The sequence below is a fragment of the Toxorhynchites rutilus genome, chromosome 1 (genome assembly GCF_029784135.1).
Source record: "Toxorhynchites rutilus septentrionalis strain SRP chromosome 1, ASM2978413v1, whole genome shotgun sequence".
In the NCBI taxonomy this organism is placed as follows: Eukaryota; Metazoa; Arthropoda; class Insecta; order Diptera; family Culicidae; genus Toxorhynchites; species Toxorhynchites rutilus.
In genome coordinates, this window is record NC_073744.1 from 136,969,464 (window position 1) to 136,989,265 (window position 19,802).

General features: G+C 39.1%; 1 protein-coding gene across 1 annotated transcript in view; it reads right to left on the reverse strand.

Annotated features, from left to right (window-relative positions):
- LOC129767674 (alpha-2 adrenergic receptor-like) overlaps positions 1-19,802 on the reverse strand; it is a 228,326-nt gene that overhangs the window by 153,291 nt on the left and 55,233 nt on the right. The window contains exon 2 of the mRNA XM_055768813.1: positions 7,413-9,189. Coding sequence (XP_055624788.1) covers positions 7,413-8,075 — 663 coding nt within the window. The 5' untranslated portion in view covers positions 8,076-9,189. The remainder of the gene's footprint in view (positions 1-7,412; positions 9,190-19,802) is intronic.

Sequence of the window (19,802 nt, forward strand, 5' to 3'; positions counted from 1 at the left end):
TTCTGAAATCGTATAAAATTTAAAAACATGACCCGGTATATGATTGATAGAATGAGTCGTATATCGTTATAAACAGCGTCGTAATATCGCTACACATTTTATATATATCATTGTCGTATCAAGTCGCAAATCTGTTTATAATATGGCATATGCGTATATCGCCTTCACTTCTGTATGTATAAGCCAGTTCCAAATATATATTGGATACATGTATATTGCCTCCATTTCATACGATTTAATGTTTGCTGGGTGCATACAATAAAACTGATGATTATTATGCCAAATTAAGACTCAATCTGTCGTTATGAATTAAATCGTATTTTTCGCATTTTGCACGATGTTAAATATACAATATGTACACTTTGGGCGGGCGTTATATTCGATAGTGATCCGATCCCTCTTAATATATGACATAGAATATGTAAGTCATATGTGCAGTCTTTGTTTAAATTTGAAGATGAGCTGAATTCCAGTTTTGTTGGCAACTTTCATTCATTCAATTAAATCGTACAATAATTTGATGCTATTGCAAAACTAATATTAGCATTCCAAATCATTTTTCATGAACGGATTTAGGCGATTTGATTATTCACACAAAGTATGACTTCGGAATATCGAAAATCCGCAGATTTCAAAAATTTAACGGACACACACGAAAAAATTATCTGACACCTCTGGGCACCATCCGTTGGAGCGTGTTCCAAACTAAGGCGATCATCGGGCGCGGTTTTCCCGCTCGCAGCACCACTTGCTGCGTTATTGGTACAGATTTTTTCGGCCGTTATAGAACTTTTTTTTCCTGTGGAAATAAAATGTTGTGAAGTTATGAAACTGTTCAAGCGGATTAGGCGCAAATCTGTTGATGGAGGTGAGATAAGCGCCCAGTTTTTGAAGCACGAGAGTTATCAAAATTGGCAGTTTATCCGTATCGGAATGAAAGGATGAAGAATTTGCATATCGTCACAAATAGGCGATAGCCCCCCGATTCCCAACCCACATTTCTTCTTTTTGTAGCACATCGTAATTGAATTGAAAATACAACACCCGCAATTTACGTTTGCGTAGGCATCGGATAGCTTGCCGTCGTTCATTCCGTTTCATCCGCCAGCCAGCAGGAAACATTCCCTCGGGTCATGGATGAAAGCGAAATCCAGCAGTAGCTGTTCGGGTGGGGGGACGTGTTTATAAATAGAGTGCAACATAAGCCGTACAAATTTATCAGGAAATAAACCTGCTTGTCACGCAGTTACACCGTCAGCAGGATAGGCATCAAGTGTCTCTTCTCTCCCCACGACAGATATCTTCCTGATAATTTCCCGTCTTGTGATCCCGTTTCCTTCGCACGATTCGCTTGCTTCCGCTTGTGCACATACACCCACCCATAATGATAGGCCGTTAAATCTTAGAAGAATGGCCCACCACGCGCTGTCAGCTTTCCCAGAGCAGCTGAAACACGAGCGAACTGTGAACCGTGAATCGACTCACCCCTCGTCGTTAAATCTGTGGTCTCAGCGGCGGCGGCGGCGGCGGTGGTAAAAGAAAATAAGAAGCTGAAGCTGCAGCAAACCAACCCGGAGAAGCAACTAATTAAAGCTCCGGTTTCGGGCACCGGAAACCCAGCCGTGACCTCCGCACCGCAAAGAAATGTAAAAGCAGTAGCCCACGGCGGCGCAACCAGTTTCAGGACGAGTTGGGTCCTCGCAAAACCACACAGTGCAATAGCACTGACGGGGTTCGGTAGTTTTTTTTTTTGCTCTTTTGGTCTATTCGAGCTCGGTGAAGCGTACACATAAATTAGCTGCCACAAAGTGAAAGACGAAGGGGCAAAATTAGACCGCAAATGAGGCTCCAGGGTTGACACATTTTGGGATGAGGAATAGGATAGAACTGAAATTAAGAAACACTAAGAAATATAACGGTCGAGGAAATAAAGCAAACTACAGCCAGTGGAATGGTTGATTATTGTTATCGGATATCAACTTCTGAATCATTCACATCCATTTGTTCATAAATCATTTTTCACATTTTTACAATCCTATACGATACAAGACAAGATAACAAGAATACCAGATACAAGATAAGAATGCGCAATCAAATTCTAATTCTCGATTTAATTTAAATGGTTCTTTATCCATCAAAATGGCGAAAATTTATCCAACTATTGTCATAGAAAGCAATTATATAGTATATGTGTTTTGTAGAAGTTTCCCTTCTACAAAATCTTCGGAATATTTGCGATCGAAATGATATTCAGGATGTCGATAATGAATTTTGGGAAGTTAGTAAAATCCAAAACCTGGATTTTACTAACTTCACTGTAAACGAACGCCAAGATGCTGCTTTATTTTGAGGTAAAATTCTATCCCAAAAAAAATGACATTTATTTTGCTTTTCCTAAATTAGAAATATCATTACAACATTCCTGCTTCTGGTGCATTCTCCAGCAACCGTTGAGAGATTGTTTCAGTACACAGTATAAGGAAGGAAGGTATTGAATTAGAGAGACTTTAAACTCTGAGAGTTCATTCGTCTCTTACACAGTATAAAAAAACAGGAAGTGGGTTATATCTATGGTATAACCGCAAGGGTGACGTAGGACTATCGTTAATTTAGAGATCATTTGTTTGAAGTTGAATCTGAATTCATTCCGAATGAATGAATATTTGGGGGACTTCGAAAACGAGAGCGTTACGTTGGAGGGAAAAGGTTTTATGCATCCAATATTGGATACGGAATTATTCTACTGATGGGGAAGAATAATCTTCAGAAGCTATCCTGTTAATTGCGATTGATTGAAAAATCACAAAACCAATTGTATTTGGTCACAGTGTTACATGGATAGAAAACATTAAAATAAACTCTTTCACATGAATGTAATTTTAAATTCCCAGAGGAACTGGCAGATTATTTTCAGTAACGATTAGATATTTCCACATTTTCCTCGATACTGGAAGCCCACCAGTGGTTAATACTAACTCGATAACCACCTGTTAATAGCACTTGATTGAAACATATTTGGTCACAGTGTTACATGGATAGAAAACATTCAAATAAACACTTTCACATGAATGTATTATTAAATTCTCAGAGGAACTGGCAGATTATTTTCCGGATCTTTCTCGATGCTAAATGGCATCCAAACAGAAAAAATTCCGCGCGTGTATGTGTGTGTGTGTAGCGGCTGCTTCGAGATCTTCCCGGGGAACCATTTGTGTCATCACTCTCCTGATAGATTCCCTTCTGGCCTAAGGTGCACAAACAGGCTCATGGTGTCACCGTTCATCCGCGCTTTCATGATAAACGAAGAGCTTCACCACAACAGCGACAATATGCTCCAATCGCTGTTCAATTTGAACTGAGTGGATTTCCGAGCGGCGCTCGCTTATATACCGATTGGTGATTTCAATAGCCTGTTTTGAAAGCAATTTTAAGAATATTGAAACAAGTTTTTGGATCAGAAAGTAACAAGTATAGAACGCGTAGACATTTTATCTTTCGAATGAAGTGTTTATCATACTATTTCGTTCAGTTGTTTAGGAGCTATTAACGCTCAAAATCTCGGTCTCCGGCGTAACGCTTTCGTTTTCGAAACTTTGATTTTACACCCCGGTATAGAAAAGAAAGACGTAGTCCTACGTCGAAAATGAAGAAAAATGAAGAGCAATTCCAGCCAGTCGCTGATCTCACTCTCTTCGGTTTTTTCGACACTTGCTACTTATGACGGTAGCTACCCAAATCATATATCATTTACTTAATTACTTTTGACTGTTGTTATTCTTCAAGAAGGCGGATTCTTCATCAAAGTCTCCGAAAGTTGACTTCATTTTACTAGATTATATATTTCGCACACTTTTCTAATGGTTTTTTGTTAGATTTTCACCGTTTTTTCCTGTTTTACCTTGTTCTCCACATTGTGTTTTTTTGTTTGTGTTGTGTTTGTTGATATGTCCAATTACAGGGCACAATCGCCTCTAATGCGACACTGCCTCGGGATGTTGAAGTTATGCATTGACTTTACTAAAACAGCAACACAATAATGTGTTATAGACTACGTTTGTGAGTACTTTATTATGCTTCGATATAACGCACAATTCGATACAACGTACAATTTTGAAAGTGAAATGTACGTTATATCGAAGTTTACCTGTATAAGTGGATTTCTGTCTGTCTGTCTGTCTGTCTGATTCTTATGCACTCTGAAAGCACTGAACCGATCGACGTAAAAATTGGTATGCAGGGGGTTTTTGGGGCCGGGGAAAGTTTTTACGATAGTTCAAGACCCCACCCCCCCTATCTAAGAGCTTCCATACAAATGAAACTCAAATTTCTTCATTACTCGAGAATTAATCAAGCAAACGAACCCAAATTTGACATGTGGAGGTTTTAGGGTGCAATAAATGTTTCTATGTTGGATAGACACACCTCCCCCCTCTCTAAGGGTGGAATTCGGAAAATTCTGAAGGGAAATGGAAAAATTCAGGAAATTCAATTCGAATATGTTCTACAATTACATAGTGACAAGCGTTGTTAGTCCATTTGATGTTTGCGCTAACGAAATTGGTTTTTGTTGGAAAGAAGAAATGGATTTCAATGTGATTAAACGCACTCCTATATCTTCTACTATCTATATAAATAAAAATGGATCGCCGAATGTGTTCATAAGAGCAAAACTCGAAGGTGGAATTATACGATTTAGGGCTATCTTCATTCCATCATATTTTCTGTATCAAACATTTATTCGATGTAACGGAGAAACATGTTATTTGCAAGTGATTGAAAAATCTCGAACGAGAATTGTATCTGGAAATAATCTGATATTATAATGACGAGTTTTGGTATTCCTACGAAATGTATATTAAAAGTAAATTGTAAAGGGTCAATTAGAAGATAAATCAATGAACAGTTCTGCGATTGGGCCTATGATCGTAAGAATCGTAAGAAAACGTGAATGTTTGGAGGTATTGATAACAAAAAAATTATTTTGGGCGGGACGAAGTTTGCCAGGTCAGCTAGTCGCTAGTTGGATATATCGAGAATATGTCTTACGAACTGCATTTAAAATGTTGTTTTATTACTTATTTTCCAACAACTTTGTGAAATTCATATATTAACATCAGGATTTCGTGTAACAATTTTTTGAACAAATAATAATGATTTTTGAATACGGCCTTTTAAAAATCAGTCGTAATTCTAATTGGTCACAATGAAAAATATGACTTTGTGTAGCTTCCATCATAGGTACCAAAATTCAAATCGAAGAGGCGTCAAAATTTGCTGTTTTTCGAGTGATTTGGCGTGGAAGCGCTCTAAAACAATATCAGCATTAGTTAGAATGACACAAAGTTAATAACAAAAGTATAATGTTAAAATGTATGATCACAGGTTAATCAAAATTGCTTATTACTTACACTGTCACTGTAAATCGTAATTTTATTGCTAATATGAACAAAATTGAGAAAAAAAAATCGATTCTTCCAGCTTTTTCTCATTTTTTTTTTATTTTTTCCAGCTTTTTCCAGTTTTTTTTTTGGTTCGCCACTCTGCGTAAAACTTGCATATACATTCAAAGGTGAAGGCGATATACGAATATGTCGTATTATATTTGTATATAAGGCCGTATATAACGATATACGATGCTTGTCAAACTGATATGCGATATAACAACGCACATCGCTGTTAGCATCGATGCCAGGATGATTGTTATACCAATATACGACTAAGTCGATCAATAATATTGAAAATCGTGTCTTTGCATTTCATACGATTTCAGATACAAATGATGCATCCTTTGATTGAATTATATACGATTGTAATTTGATACTAATTTATGCGCGATTTAATGTTTGCTGGGTCATTCTGGGCTTCCATGAGATGTACGAACTTTTGTATGATCCAGAGCATAATTATGTGAACCATGATCATGCTGTAATTGGAAGTCGCCACCAGACGTCGACACTATTCCACTGTCATCGCGAATATTCAACCATTAACGTAGCCACTCGTGTAATTAATCAGCTACCGGAACGTTTAATATATTACAACAGCTACAACTATAAAAATTTCATAGGATGATACTGTCATCATAATATATTAGAATGACTCATAAACTTTGCATTCATATTTTTGCTGGTTTCCTAGAAACTCGAGTGAACTATTCTGCGCGGTAGACGCGTATTAAACCAATCTTCTCTATTCAAGAACGAAATTTAGTTGGAAAATTAGCAAACGAAAAGAAAAAGAGAATCCAAATATCAACGGGTAGTATTTTTTTTTTTTTTATCTTCGCTTATTTTTCGTCGGCCTATTTCCGCCACTTTAGTGCCAATCACCGACAACAGGGAGGCGACTCCACCTGTTCCTACCTATCAGACTCAACAACTCATGAGCCGGGCCAACTTCTTTTACTTCCCCTCCGAAGGAAGACGTAACCAGAGATTTTTCGCCTCAGAAAATCCCAACGACGCCAGCTGGGATTGAACCCAGGCCGATCGGATTGTGAGGCTGTTACGCTAACCACACAACCACTGGCGCCGTCGTCGGGTAGTATTATTCAGTGGCATTATAGTAGAGAATTCTGCGATCTGACGCGAGGCTTCATTAAGCCTGTCTATATTGTTTTTTTATCGCGATTTTTCCTTTTCCTTATGTGTCTTCGCCCCGTGCATCTTTCTATTTACCAATGAATAATTATTCGTTCTTCTTTTTCTGGCCATTACTCCCAGCTCGAATCGCACCACAAACGGCTATTCAAACAAAACGAAGGAAATTTTTGGAGGCTGGCATGTGGCGCCATCGTGGCGCCATCTCCCTTTCGACCATAACCCGAACGTCGTCGTTTCTTTCAAGTTATTGTTCGATGACAGGATGAAAATATGCACGGCTTGCAGAGACAAGGCTAGTTCTTTAGCGAGTAAACATTTTTTTTGATGACGTCATCCGAGTCGTCAGTGTAAACAGTCGCCAGTTGTATTTTGTTTTCCGACTTACGCGTAAATGTTCCTGAAATGAAAAATCGAAAATGGTTCAATGCGCTGTGAGCGGGTGTATAAATTATGAAAATGACATTATCGGGCCAAAAAAGAGATTCTTTTGCTTTCCGAAAAACCGAGAATTATGTTCTTTGTGGATAAATGTTTTATCAAATTATTCATGGTGTTAAATATAATCAACTATATTATCAACGCACAAACTTACAAAGCACGAAAAATAAAAAAATAAGAACACATTGTTTACTTCAACGATTCAGATGACGTCACTAAAAAATGACTAATCCGGAGTAGCTAGCCTTGTCTCTGTAAGCCGTGGAAAATATGAACAAGCTAAATTGATGCTAAATAGGCAAGACATGTTGCTTTGCTTTTATTGACTGGAAACGGAATAACTTCATCCTGATGGAGAGAAACCAAACTCACCTGACACTGTGGCAGCTGAACGTGTTCCTCCGGGCGGGGCGCCTTCCAGCCGAGCAGCGGCGGAATGCATACCAACGCCGACATCACCCAAACCGCGGCTATCATGAACGCCGCCCTCGCTGGTGTCCTTGTTTTCAGATATTCAATCGCCTTCGTGATGCTCCAGTACCGATCCAGCGAGATCAGGCACAGGTTCATGATCGAGGACGTACAGAGCAACACATCCATCGCGGAATGCACATCACACCACCAGTTCCCGAAAATCCAGTAGCCCATCAGCTCGTTGGCGAGCGAAAAGGGCATGATGACCAGCCCGAGAAAAAAATCCGCCACCGCCAGCGAGGCAATGAACCAATTCTGGATGTTTTTGAGCGCCTTCTCGGTGGCAATCGCTATGATCACCAGCAGGTTACCGACCACAATCACTATCATTAGTATTGTCACAATAATTGAAGCGATGATGATGTGCGGCAGTGTGTATCCGCTTGGATAGCCGTGGAAAATGGTCCGATTATCACCGGTGGCCAGAACTCCACCCAACGTGTCATTGAAGACATTAGTGGCCGAGCCGCCCAGTATTCCGGCCAGTGACGAATTCCCGCCGACGATGGCCAGGAAGTCCTCTTGCGAGATGTTACCTGCCGACATCAAGGGGTAATCCATTGTTGATGCAACTACCTGTCTGTCTTCTCTCCCTATTAAACTTGTTCGCTAGTGGCTGTCATCGCGTTGACGGTTCTAAGGGCGGTGGTGTAATTGGCTGGTCCCACGTGAAATCAAGCTAGGCTGATCTATGACCGAGGTGTACCTCAACTTTATTCATTGAATTTGTTTTAGGTTTTCTTTTAACTAGTGTTACAAATCGTCAGACGCACACATTCAGCATACACCTACAACTCTCTCCCCAAACTTTCCTCCGAGATTTACTGCTACTACTGCTACTATACACAAATTGTTTACATGCTATTAGAAAAAACAAGAATCAACAGCCGGCTTCTGGTGCGCGTTTACTTTTGCCCCATCCAACATAAAGTGGGCTGTTGTTTTGCTGTGTTGTTAGTTTTGCCTTATTTGTTTTGTTGCTGTGACAAACAACGTTTAAAATACCCGTTTTACTCCGAAATTCCGATTTTCCGCTTGAATTTAGTGCTCCTCTTGGCCCAGGGAATCGGCTTGTGAAAATTTGCGTTTTGTGTAAACAGCAAACCATTCGATTACTAATTGAACGAAAACACTCAACAGATGACAAAAATTACACAATAGACACGCACGCACACACACACTCATACACATGTGTCGGTTTGGTTTTGACGGCGACGCGCGACGCGCGATTTTACTATCGAACACACATATACACTTGCGCTTGCGCTTGCTCACGACACGCAGACACGCAGTTTTACTCTAGAGATTGGCGGTGCCGTCAGAAAGGATAACGTTGGTGGTGGTGGTGTGAGTAGTAGAAGTACTAGTAATGGTGGTAATAGTGCTGAACGCCACCTGGTAGTGGCCCATAATGGTCACTCTTTTCTTTCGTCTTCGACGCTTCTTCCGGCGCACCGCCGACCGACTAGTGGGCGTAGTGGTCCGGATGGTTACGAATGCTGCCGGAACTGCCAGTAGCTGGATTTTGCCGATGCTGGTGCTGCTTTTGCTGCAATAGTTCCGTTCGGCGGGGATTGTGGAAGCTGGAGATGTCACCGCGGACGAGTGCAATTTCGGATGCTCGGTGACTGAACTTCACCGTGGTGTCGCGCGATACCGCTTGTGGTTGAACGGCCTACAAAAAAAGAAAGTAGGTAATTAGCGAACATATTTTAAACGACGAATTCTGTTTGAACTCGAATCGAACAGATGTTCAGTATTAATATGACGAATTTCATGCCAAGTCGACTGGCCGTTGGCAGCACCATCTCAGATAGCAGTGAAACGTTGTGGGTGTAAAATGTGGAGGTCATTTGCATACTTGAAATAGGTCATTTGCATACTTGAAATATTCGAAAAATAATTAGACAACTTTTTGGAAGAGCCAATTTTTTTTTTTCATAAATTTTTACAAAAATTTATAACTTGAAAACTATGATACCAACAAAATTCATGTCAAAGGATGAAATGTAGGAAATTGTTTAAATTTTTACAAAAAATACCTTTTTTGGTAAAAAATTTCGCTTACAAATAAGGTAATTTAAAAATTAAAATTCATTTTTCTGAAAAAGGTTTTTTTTTTAAACCCAAATATATATATATATATATATATATATATATATATATATATATATATATATATATATATATATATATATATATATATATATATATATATATATATATATATATATATATATATATATATATATATAGGGAAACTTCGATATAACGTACACCTTTTCAAAGTGTAAAGGAAATTTTTTTTCAATATTTTTTTTCTGAAAACAATGAATTATCTGTATTGCGATGCTAAAACAAGTTTTGTACCTTTAATCAATCTCGAAATACAGCTGGTTGTGTGATTCCAGATTCTAAATGAATGAAGCTTTAATCAACAGTACGAAGGGAAAAATCATGAGAAAGGCTGGCTTCGTCTTCTGATTGAAGTTATTCATTAACTTGACTAAAACAGCAACACAATAATGTATTATAGACAACGTTTGTGAGTACTTTATTATGCTTCGATATAACGTACAATTCGACACAAGGTACAATTTTGAAAGTGAAATGTACGTTATATATATATATATATATATATATATATATATATATATATATATATATATATATATATATATATATATATATATATATAAGTAATGACCGAAGTGGCGAAGTGACCGAATTTATTTTCACTAAATATAAAGATTACACATCAACGTTCATACTAAGACTAAATGCTATCTTCTGTTCCCTGTCGGTATCTCGCGTCAGCAGATTCCTTGTTATCCGTACGGTCGCGTTGTTTCCAGATCGGGTTCCTTTGAATGATGTCGCGTGGTCAGCCGTTGTCGTCAGTTGTTATGGCTCGCGATTGTCTTGATGGGAGGCCTCTGGATGCAATCTGATCCTGGTTGCATCGGTTGTTATGATTCGTTGTTGCTCTAAGTGGTCGTGTGGGGTACATCTGGTCGTAACGTCTCCCCCCTAAGTTTCAAGCGTCCTCGATTGAAGTTTCGGCAGCTCGATCCACGGTTTCGGGATGCATTTTTGCTCTGCCTTCTTCCCCGGAAGTAGGGATAATGGAATACTTCCGTTGTTTTCAGTTTCGTCCACCTGAGATGCCACGAGAGGTTCTGGTGGATTTTTGGTTACTTCATTTCTATTATTAGCTTTTTTGTAGAAATATACAGAAAAGAAACAGATAAATGTTATTATGAGGAGGGTTGTACCTCCAATTGTTACCCGGTGTTGTGTGGTGTTCAAGTAAAGTTGAACTTCATTGTGTTCTTCCAAGTTCTGTATTCGTAGCATGACGTTTTCATCGTCAACGTCAAGATCTGTAAAATTTCCATTTTGGAGGGGCTTGCTGTATATATATATATATATATATATATATATATATATATATATATATATATATATATATATATATATATATATATATATATATATATATATATATATATATATATGAGAAGCTCTTAAAATTTCCAATAAGTCGTCCATACATCGGAAGATTTCACAACTTTTTCATTGTTTCTTTGAAAAAGTAATTTAGTAATTTGGATGAATCAGCAGCTGTTCCAACTGATGTCTTGAAAACGTGTACCAATCGATTAGTTACGCAGAAGTTTGTATGTGTGAAAAACTCGAACAGCTGGTACAATTTGGATCTTTTGCGTCTCAAACGTAAGAGAGACAGGTGGTACAATAAATTTCGTAGAACTAATAATGAAAATCATTGGAATATGTACACGAACGCGCGCAATAGATATTAACAATCTGTTAAAAAACTCGTTGTGAATATATTCAGAATAAGATTGATCAGGATCAAAGCAACAGTATGGAAAATTTTGAAATCCCTTTTGAAACCTAATAATAGAAAACCGCGATCTATAACATTTAATGACACACTTGAACAGTATGAACAGATAATAGCTTCTAAATTTAACGATTATTTTGTCAATAGTGTTTCATTGATCAATCAATCTATTGAATTGGTCGATGAACCTGATGAAATAAAACAGCCGATTAATAGTAATTGTAGCTTTGAAAGTTTTCACCCAATTACATTAAATGAACTTAGAACTATTTGCTTTTCTTTAGGAAAAACGGCTGGAGTAGATAGTTTTAATGCTAGAGTTATTCAAGATTGCTTTCATGTTATTGACTACATCTTGCTGGACCTTATCAATAAATATTTACTAAATGGGCATGTACCTCAGGCGTGGAAAGAATTCCTGATAGTCCCTATTCAAAAGGTTGCTGGAACGATTAAAGCCGAAAAGTTTCGTCTCATCAACATGTTGCACACATTAGAGAAAAAATTGGAATAAGTTGTTAGGGGAAGGGGGGGTAAAATGCCCAGGTGGGGCAAAACGCGCCACCATAATATTTCATGAAATATACACTATTTAATACTAAAGGAGGGTCCGAACGTTTCTATTTAACATTATAAACCAGTGTGGGTCATATCATCCATATATGTTACATAAATTCTGAGAAAAACGAGAAAAATCTTTTCAGGTCTATTTTTAACAATTTTTGAAACACTTTCCGCAAGGTTTTACGCCACAAATAAACAATAGTACATATCTAGAAACTGATCTTCTTATGAACAAAAGCCTTGGTTTTCAGCAACCACCGTGAAACTTCATGCTAATATTATTTTTCAATTGATTTTAATAATTTTTATCAAACTAGTCGAGGTGGGTTAAAATGCGCCATAAGAAACACAAACTAACAGGGAAAATCGCTTGCAGTGTAGCCAAACATCATTCGGTTTTTTTTTGACGTAGGACTACGTCTAACCGGAAGATATAGGGGGTGAAATGGAAATCTAGGCACTGAACAAGTAGGAAAAAATGCAAGATTTGGAACGCTTATAACTCGAGCATTTCTCAATAGATCGCAAAGGTTTTTGCATCAATTGATAGGAAATATATCTACGCATCTATCATAATGAATAACATTTCATTTTTCTTGAGATAAATAATTGAATAATTGTGAAATATCAAGCATTGTCCAAATGCACTATGTGCCCATTTTTGATTGGTCCATTCTGTGCTCCTCAAGTCGTACCGACTAAAACGGGCAACCAGAGCAGCAGCGAAATAGAATGAAGCACGATTGGAAAGGAAAAAGAAAAAAATGAACGAAACATTGGTCGCAGTCTCACACATGCGTAATTCTCGAGCCAGCCAGTCAGCTTAAAAATCCCCGCTCCGCTGCCGTACCGATCATTCTCATTCAAACCGTACACCACATCGGTTCGCATCACAACACATCAACAAACCAACCCAAGCAGCCATGTCTGGACATGGTAAAGGAGGAAAAGTGAAGGGAAAGGCAAAATCCCGCTCGAACCGTGTTGATCTGGAGTTCCCCGCAAGGGTAGCTAGGCCGAGCGCGATAGTACCAGAGCACCAGTCCACCTAGCCGGCGTTATATAGTTTCGGCCCCCGAAGTGATCGAGTTAGCAGGCAAAGCTGCTCGCGACGATAAGAAAACCCGCATTCAGAACAGAACACATTCGGTTCGGTGGACATCAAGACAACAGGCAGTTGCAGCGAGTGGCGAGTGGCAAACGCAATCGCAAAACGGCAGCAGGTAGCAAAAGAAAAAAGTTTGTTCTTTATACAAACTGCTTTGGTGGCAAATCCAGAACAAGGCGGCATCGAGGGCGTTAGAAATGGTTTTTTTCAAAACCACGAGTACTAAGTTTTCTAAATTGGAACCATTCCATAAAACAAGGCGCTTTTCAGGGCCATTAAACCTTCCAAAAAAGAGTTTAGGAAATAAAGTTCAATGCTTTCTAAAACATTATCCAAAATAATAATAAAACACAAATTGATGTTTTCATAATTTGTTTGCCAGGATCTGATGAGTATGTGAATTTGGCAGTTGTTCTGAGCTTATTGATAGTTGGGGACTTTCCTGATTATTCAATTTTCACCAATTCTTAAATTGTTTCCAGATTTAAAGTACAGTAATTTACAATTAGTTCGACATTTAGCTAATTGGACGGACATGTAATGCGACTTATTTAGTTGGACATTTTTGTAAACATAGAGATCCAAATTATGACCCCACATTGAAAGTCGACACTGTACCACTGTCATCGCAAATGTTCAATTACAGGTTAAAATTACCTCCAATCCGGCACTGAGTGGTGGTAATGCGACGTGCCATTGAATGTAATTTACTGTATAATATGTCACAAGCTGGATGGGAAGAAATTTTCCAACTGTGAAAGCTGTGGCGAGTGACAACAAATCGCTAAACAGGAAGGTTTAGCCGAACAAGATGGGGATATCGAGTGATAACAAAACAATAAACTCTTTAGACTTTTTGTGATCCTGAAAAGGACCCTTTTTAGTCTGTATGTGAATCCAACGAGCGAACAAATCGTAATGAATGTATTTTTTTGCCATCGCTCCCTTTTAACGCTCATTCGTTCGTCTAGTTGGACCCGCCCCTTTGGCTGAGTCTGCCGATTTGTCTCTATCCTGTGAGTGTGTACCGCTAGAGTATAAAACACGCGGACCCCACAAAAATATCTTATTTTCTTTCAAACCGTAAACCCGTGTGGTTGTACGGCATCGGCATCGTGTACTCAACAAAGGAGGAAAAGAGAAGGGAAAGGCAAAATCCCGCTCGAACCGTGGTGGTCTGCAATTTCCCGTAGGTGTATCCGCCAATTGCACCGGAAAAGGTTGCTAGGTCGAGTGCGTTAGTACCTGTGTACCAGTCCACCTAGCCGGCGTTATATAGTTTCGGCCCCCGAAGTGATCGAGTTAGCAGGCAAAGCTGCTCGCGACGATAAGAAAACCCGCATTCAGAACAGAACACATTCGGTTCGGTGGACATCAAGACAACAGGCAGTTGCAGCGAGTGGCGAGTGGCAAACGCAATCGCAAAACGGCATCAGGTAGCAGAAGAAAAAAGTTTGTTCTTCATACAAACTGCTTTGGTGGCAAATCCAGAACAAGGCGGCATCGAGGGCGTTCGGAATGGTTTTTTTCAAAACCACGAGTACTAAGTTTTCTAAATTGGAACCATTCCATAAAACAAGGCGCTTTTCAGGGCCATTAAACCTTCCAAAAAAGAGTTTAGGAAATACAGTTCAATGCTTTCTAAAACATTATCCAAAATAATAATAAAACACAAATTGATTTTTTCATAATTTGTTTGCCAGGATCTGGTGAGTATGTGAATTTGGCAGTTGTTCTGAGCTTATTGATAGTTGGGGACTATCCTGATTATTCAATTTTCACCAATTCTTAAATTGTTTCCAGATTGAAAGTACAGTAATTTACAATTAGTTCGACATTTAGCTAATTGGACGGACATGTAATGCGACTTATTTAGTTGGACATTTTTGTAAACATAGAGATCCAAATTATGACCCCACATTGAAAGTCGACACTGTACCACTGTCATCGCAAATGTTCAATTACAGGTTAAAATCGCCTCCAATGCGACACTGAGTGGCGCTTCGGCATGTCGCATTGAATGTAATTTACTGTACAACATGTCACAAAGCTGGATGAGAAGAAATTTTCCAACTGTGAAAGCTGTGGCGAGTGGCAAACGCAATAACTAAACAGGAAGGTTTAACCGAACAAGATTGGAATATCGAGTGATAACAAAAACACAACACCAAAGGTTCTTTTCAGAACCATCAACATATTCATAAAGAGTAAACAGTAAACTAATCCATTTTTCAGGTAGATAGGTAGGTATTCACGTAGGAGAAGAAAATAAAACAATATATTAAAAATATATATTTAACAAAAGCTGTCCCCTTTGTATAGTCCTACGTCACTCCGGTTATGTCCCCGACATTACCCACCCGTCTTTTTTCATTTCATACAACGTTTTTTAGTATAGCTGTATTTTTTTGCCCCGACATCTTCGAAACCATCCTTAAACCATTTAAATATTCATAGAAATAAAAATACATATTTTTACGGGCAATTAATTCTCTTATCATCAATCAAATATTGATTCAAATTGCAGCAGAAAAAAAATTATCGACGATCTAGCAGCACTGTGCGTAGCAATACATTCATCCATGCGCGTGTAAATAAACGTCAAAACAAATCGTTTGTAAACGCGGAGTGTTGTTTGGATTCTTATTCGTTCCGGAAGAACCGGCAAAATGCCCCGAAATTACGTAAGAAAAACCGACCGTCGGGTTTGGACGGAAATCGCGTTGGAAGCGGCAGTGAAAGCGGTCCGGATGGGGCTATCGAAGAGGCAAGCTGCTGGTATGTACAAGATACCGAGGAAAACCTTTTCGCGATACCTCAGTATCGAACGCTCCAGCGATGAAGGACCTATTCCTAAGGTTTCACCGACGTGATTGGTTGGCGGGCTTCCTGAAGAGACATCCAGAAATTTCGTTGTGTTCCCCAGAGCCAACATCCCTTGCTCGATTGAAAGGATTTAATCGATCCAGTGTGGATCGCTTTTTTGAGCTGCTCCAAGAGATTTATAGCAGTGGTCAGTTCCCCACGAACCGAACATGGAATGCAGATGAGACTGGTTTCAGTACCGTAAGTATCTTGCTTGTTATTACTCGTGCTAGAGGTCATGTTTGAGATTTATATTCGTTTTTACAGGTTCCAACAAAGGCTTTTAAAGTGATGGCAATGAAAGGCGCACGTCAAGTAGCGGGAGCAGTTTCCGCGGAAAGGGGTGTAAATACAACAGCCATAATGGCCATGTCCGCAGCCGGAGGTTATATACCGCCAATGATAATTTTTCCCCGGAAGCGTATGAATGAGGCTCTGAAGGTTGGAGCTCCTGAGGGGACGATTTTTGCGTGTAACGAGAGTGGTTGGAGCACAACAAATACGTTCTCCATGTGGTTTGATCATTTTGTGGCGCACACAAAACCAACGGCAGAATCACCAGTACTCCTGATTCTTGACGGGCATTCCAGCCACACTAGGAATGTGGATGTGCTCGAAAAAGCTAAGAAGAACCATGTTCGAATCCTTTCAATACCGTCTCACACCTCACATAAGCTTCAGCCCTTGGACGTTTCTTTTATGGGGCCACTGAAGTCGAACTACAACAAGGCCCTCAAGAAACTCCAAAACGATAATCCAGGAAAAGTTGTTTCAATCTTCGACGTTGCCGCTTTGATAAATAGCGCATACTCAGCAAGTGCTTCCATTTTAACTGCTAAAAATGGCTTCAAAGCGACCGGAATAAGTCCTTTCAATCGGCACATTTTTTCGGACAAGGATTTTTCAGCTTCTGACTTCCTGAATTCAGATCCTTCCAACGACGTTGTGGATAATCTTCCGCCCAAAATCAACGATCAGAATAATGCACAGGGTATCATCGATGCAACTTCTGATTTGCTGAAAGCAGATTCGTCCATTGTCAAAAATGTGTCAGCCGTTAACAGCGATGTGAATGCAGAAGCAGTCAATGATTCTGTGAATTCTACAGAACCTTTTGACCTCAGCATCAATGAGAGAACGGAGGGTAATTTGATTTCTTTATTTGTATGTTTCAGTCACAAATAAATTTCAAACTGACAATTTTCTCTGCTTAACAGGTTATGCCAACATCGGAAGCATTGATCAACAGCTCGACACGTCGGAATTTTTATTTTAAGATCCAAATGTGTACTACAGTGTAGAGGAGAATGGAAACATTGTTGTACACACCAAGATTTCTGAGACCAATCCCGGTGAGCCGGTTGTTCTTTCCGATCCGGAGGGACGAAACGAACATGCATCAGAGACACGCAGTGTGAATTACTGTGGCGTGCCTTCTGCAGCGGATCTAGAAGAATTTAACTTGCGTATCGACACCGAAGATCTGCTTGTTTTGGACCCAGCTGTTCACTACAGTGTTGACGAATCTGGAAACATAATTATCCACTCCTTGGCAACGAATCTCCAAACCGTTGAGAACCACTCATCCGGATTGAACGTCATTCCTCCATCACCAGTTACAGAGGAAAAAATCCAACCTTCTAACGAGGACAAGGCGAGGCGTTGGGCTTGCAATCGGGTACCAACTAAAGGCGAGTTGAAGGGATTTGACATGCCACCTACCCCAACAGCACCAGAATCGAAATAGAACGTGAAACAGGCGCCGAGCACCAAAAACTGAACAAAGTGAAGAATTGACTTCATCTCCGTACCGCAAAAAAAAAAAAATTGTTGAAGGACAATGCTGCCAAGAGACGGCGCCAGTGGTTGTATGGTTAGCGTAACAGCCTCACAATCCGATCGGCCTGGGTTCAATCCCAGCTGGCGTCGTTGGGATTTTCTGAGGCGAAAAATCTCTGGTTACGTCTTCCTTCGGAGCGGAAGTAAAAGAAGTTGGCCCGGCTCATGAGTTGTTGAGTCTGATAGGTAGGAACAGGTGGAGTCGCCTCCCTGATGTCGGTGATTGGCACTAAAAGTGGCGGAAATAGGCCGACGAAAAATAAGCGAAGATAAAAAAAAAAAAAATGCTGCCAAGGAAATCAAAAACATCAAAACGGATACGGTTCGCAAAGGCCGAAAGCGTAAATCTCCAGCTAATAATAAGATGGATGATATTCTATGCTCGTTCTGCGGAGTAGTGTTCAGCTTGTCTGAAGATGGTGAAGGTTGGATGATGTGCGTTCAATGCAAAACGTGGTTCCACACCGAATGCGCCACCAACCCATCTTCAATTACTTGCGACATGTGCGTTTGAGGTTAAAGGTTAAACGTTTATTATACCTCTTCTTCTCAATGGATTTGAAATATGTACTGAACTTTTAAAGAATACACTGTTTTTGTTTTTCAATCTCTAAATAAATATGAATTTGAGTTTCACCTGTTTCATTTGAATTGAGTTTTTGACTGTGCATATATGAAAAAGAAAATCCTTAGGAAAAAAATCGGAAATAAACTAAACATTCGATTCACTTTAAGTACTTCTTTGTGTTATAAACATTATACTTATCTATATTTTTTCTTGCCACTTGATCATTGTTACTATTGAAACACAATCAACTGACTATTGAAAGAAAAGAAAACTTTTTTTAATGTATTATATATTTTAAGGCAACCAGGAAGAAGCACTTTGTCTACTTGAGCTATTTTGTTATTCAAATCGACGAAAACAATCATGGATAAGAAAGGCTTACACTATATCGACACTTCCTTCAATGTTGCATCCACGTTATCGTAGTAAAATTCGTTAGTATGAAACAGCCGGCGCATTTTACCCCTTTGTTGTGGTGCATTTTGCCCCTTTGTTGTGGTTCGTTTTGTACACTCATATGCGCATATTACCCCGGACGGATCTAAAAACAAATTTACGAAGGTCTACCAAATTTAACGATTTAAACGTATTTTATTGATTTTTATGCTTCAGGATCAACATGTTAGGTACAAAACTGTTCTGCCTTCGGAACTGGGGTCGAAATTTCTTAAATTCACTCTGCATTGACGAGTAAATTGAGCTTCTTCTTAACGTGGGCATTTTATCCCCAGTCCCCCTAAAGGCCAGCTGATGGAATATTTAAATCATAACACTTCGCTAATACCAGAACAATCGGGATATCGGGAAGGTAATTCCTGTGAAACCGCAATGAACTTGGTGTTAGCAAAATGGAAAGATAATTTAGAATGTAAAGAGACCATTATTGCTGTTTTCTTGGATCTAAAACGCAATTTCTAGGCCCTTGTTGTTGAACACGATTAAGCGCTTTGGAATTACGAGTACTGCATATAAATGGTTTGAAAGCTATTTATATGACATAACTCAACGGACTACTTTTAACGATTTCATTTCCAGCCCCGTAGGTAATAATCTTGGAGTACCTCAGGGAAGTGTATTAGGGCCCATTTTATTTATTATGTACATTAATGACATGCGACGAGTTTTACGACTTTGTGATATCAATCTTTTTGCAGATGATACTGTATTATTCATTGCAGCTAATGATTTAAATCAGGTCGCGTCACATTTAAATGGAGATTTGCATTCTTTAAGTAGATGGTTGAAGTATAAGCAATTAAAATTGAACATAAGTAAAACGAAATATATGGTAATCTCGCGAAATCGTTCAAATGAAAACGTCTCTATTGTTATTGATGATGAGACTATTGATCGCGTTCGGGAAATTAAATATCTTGGCGTGATTATTGATGACAAACTCAAGTTCAACACTCACATTGACAATGGCATCAAGAAAATTGCCAAGAAGTATGGAATCTTATGCCGATTGAAAATCGA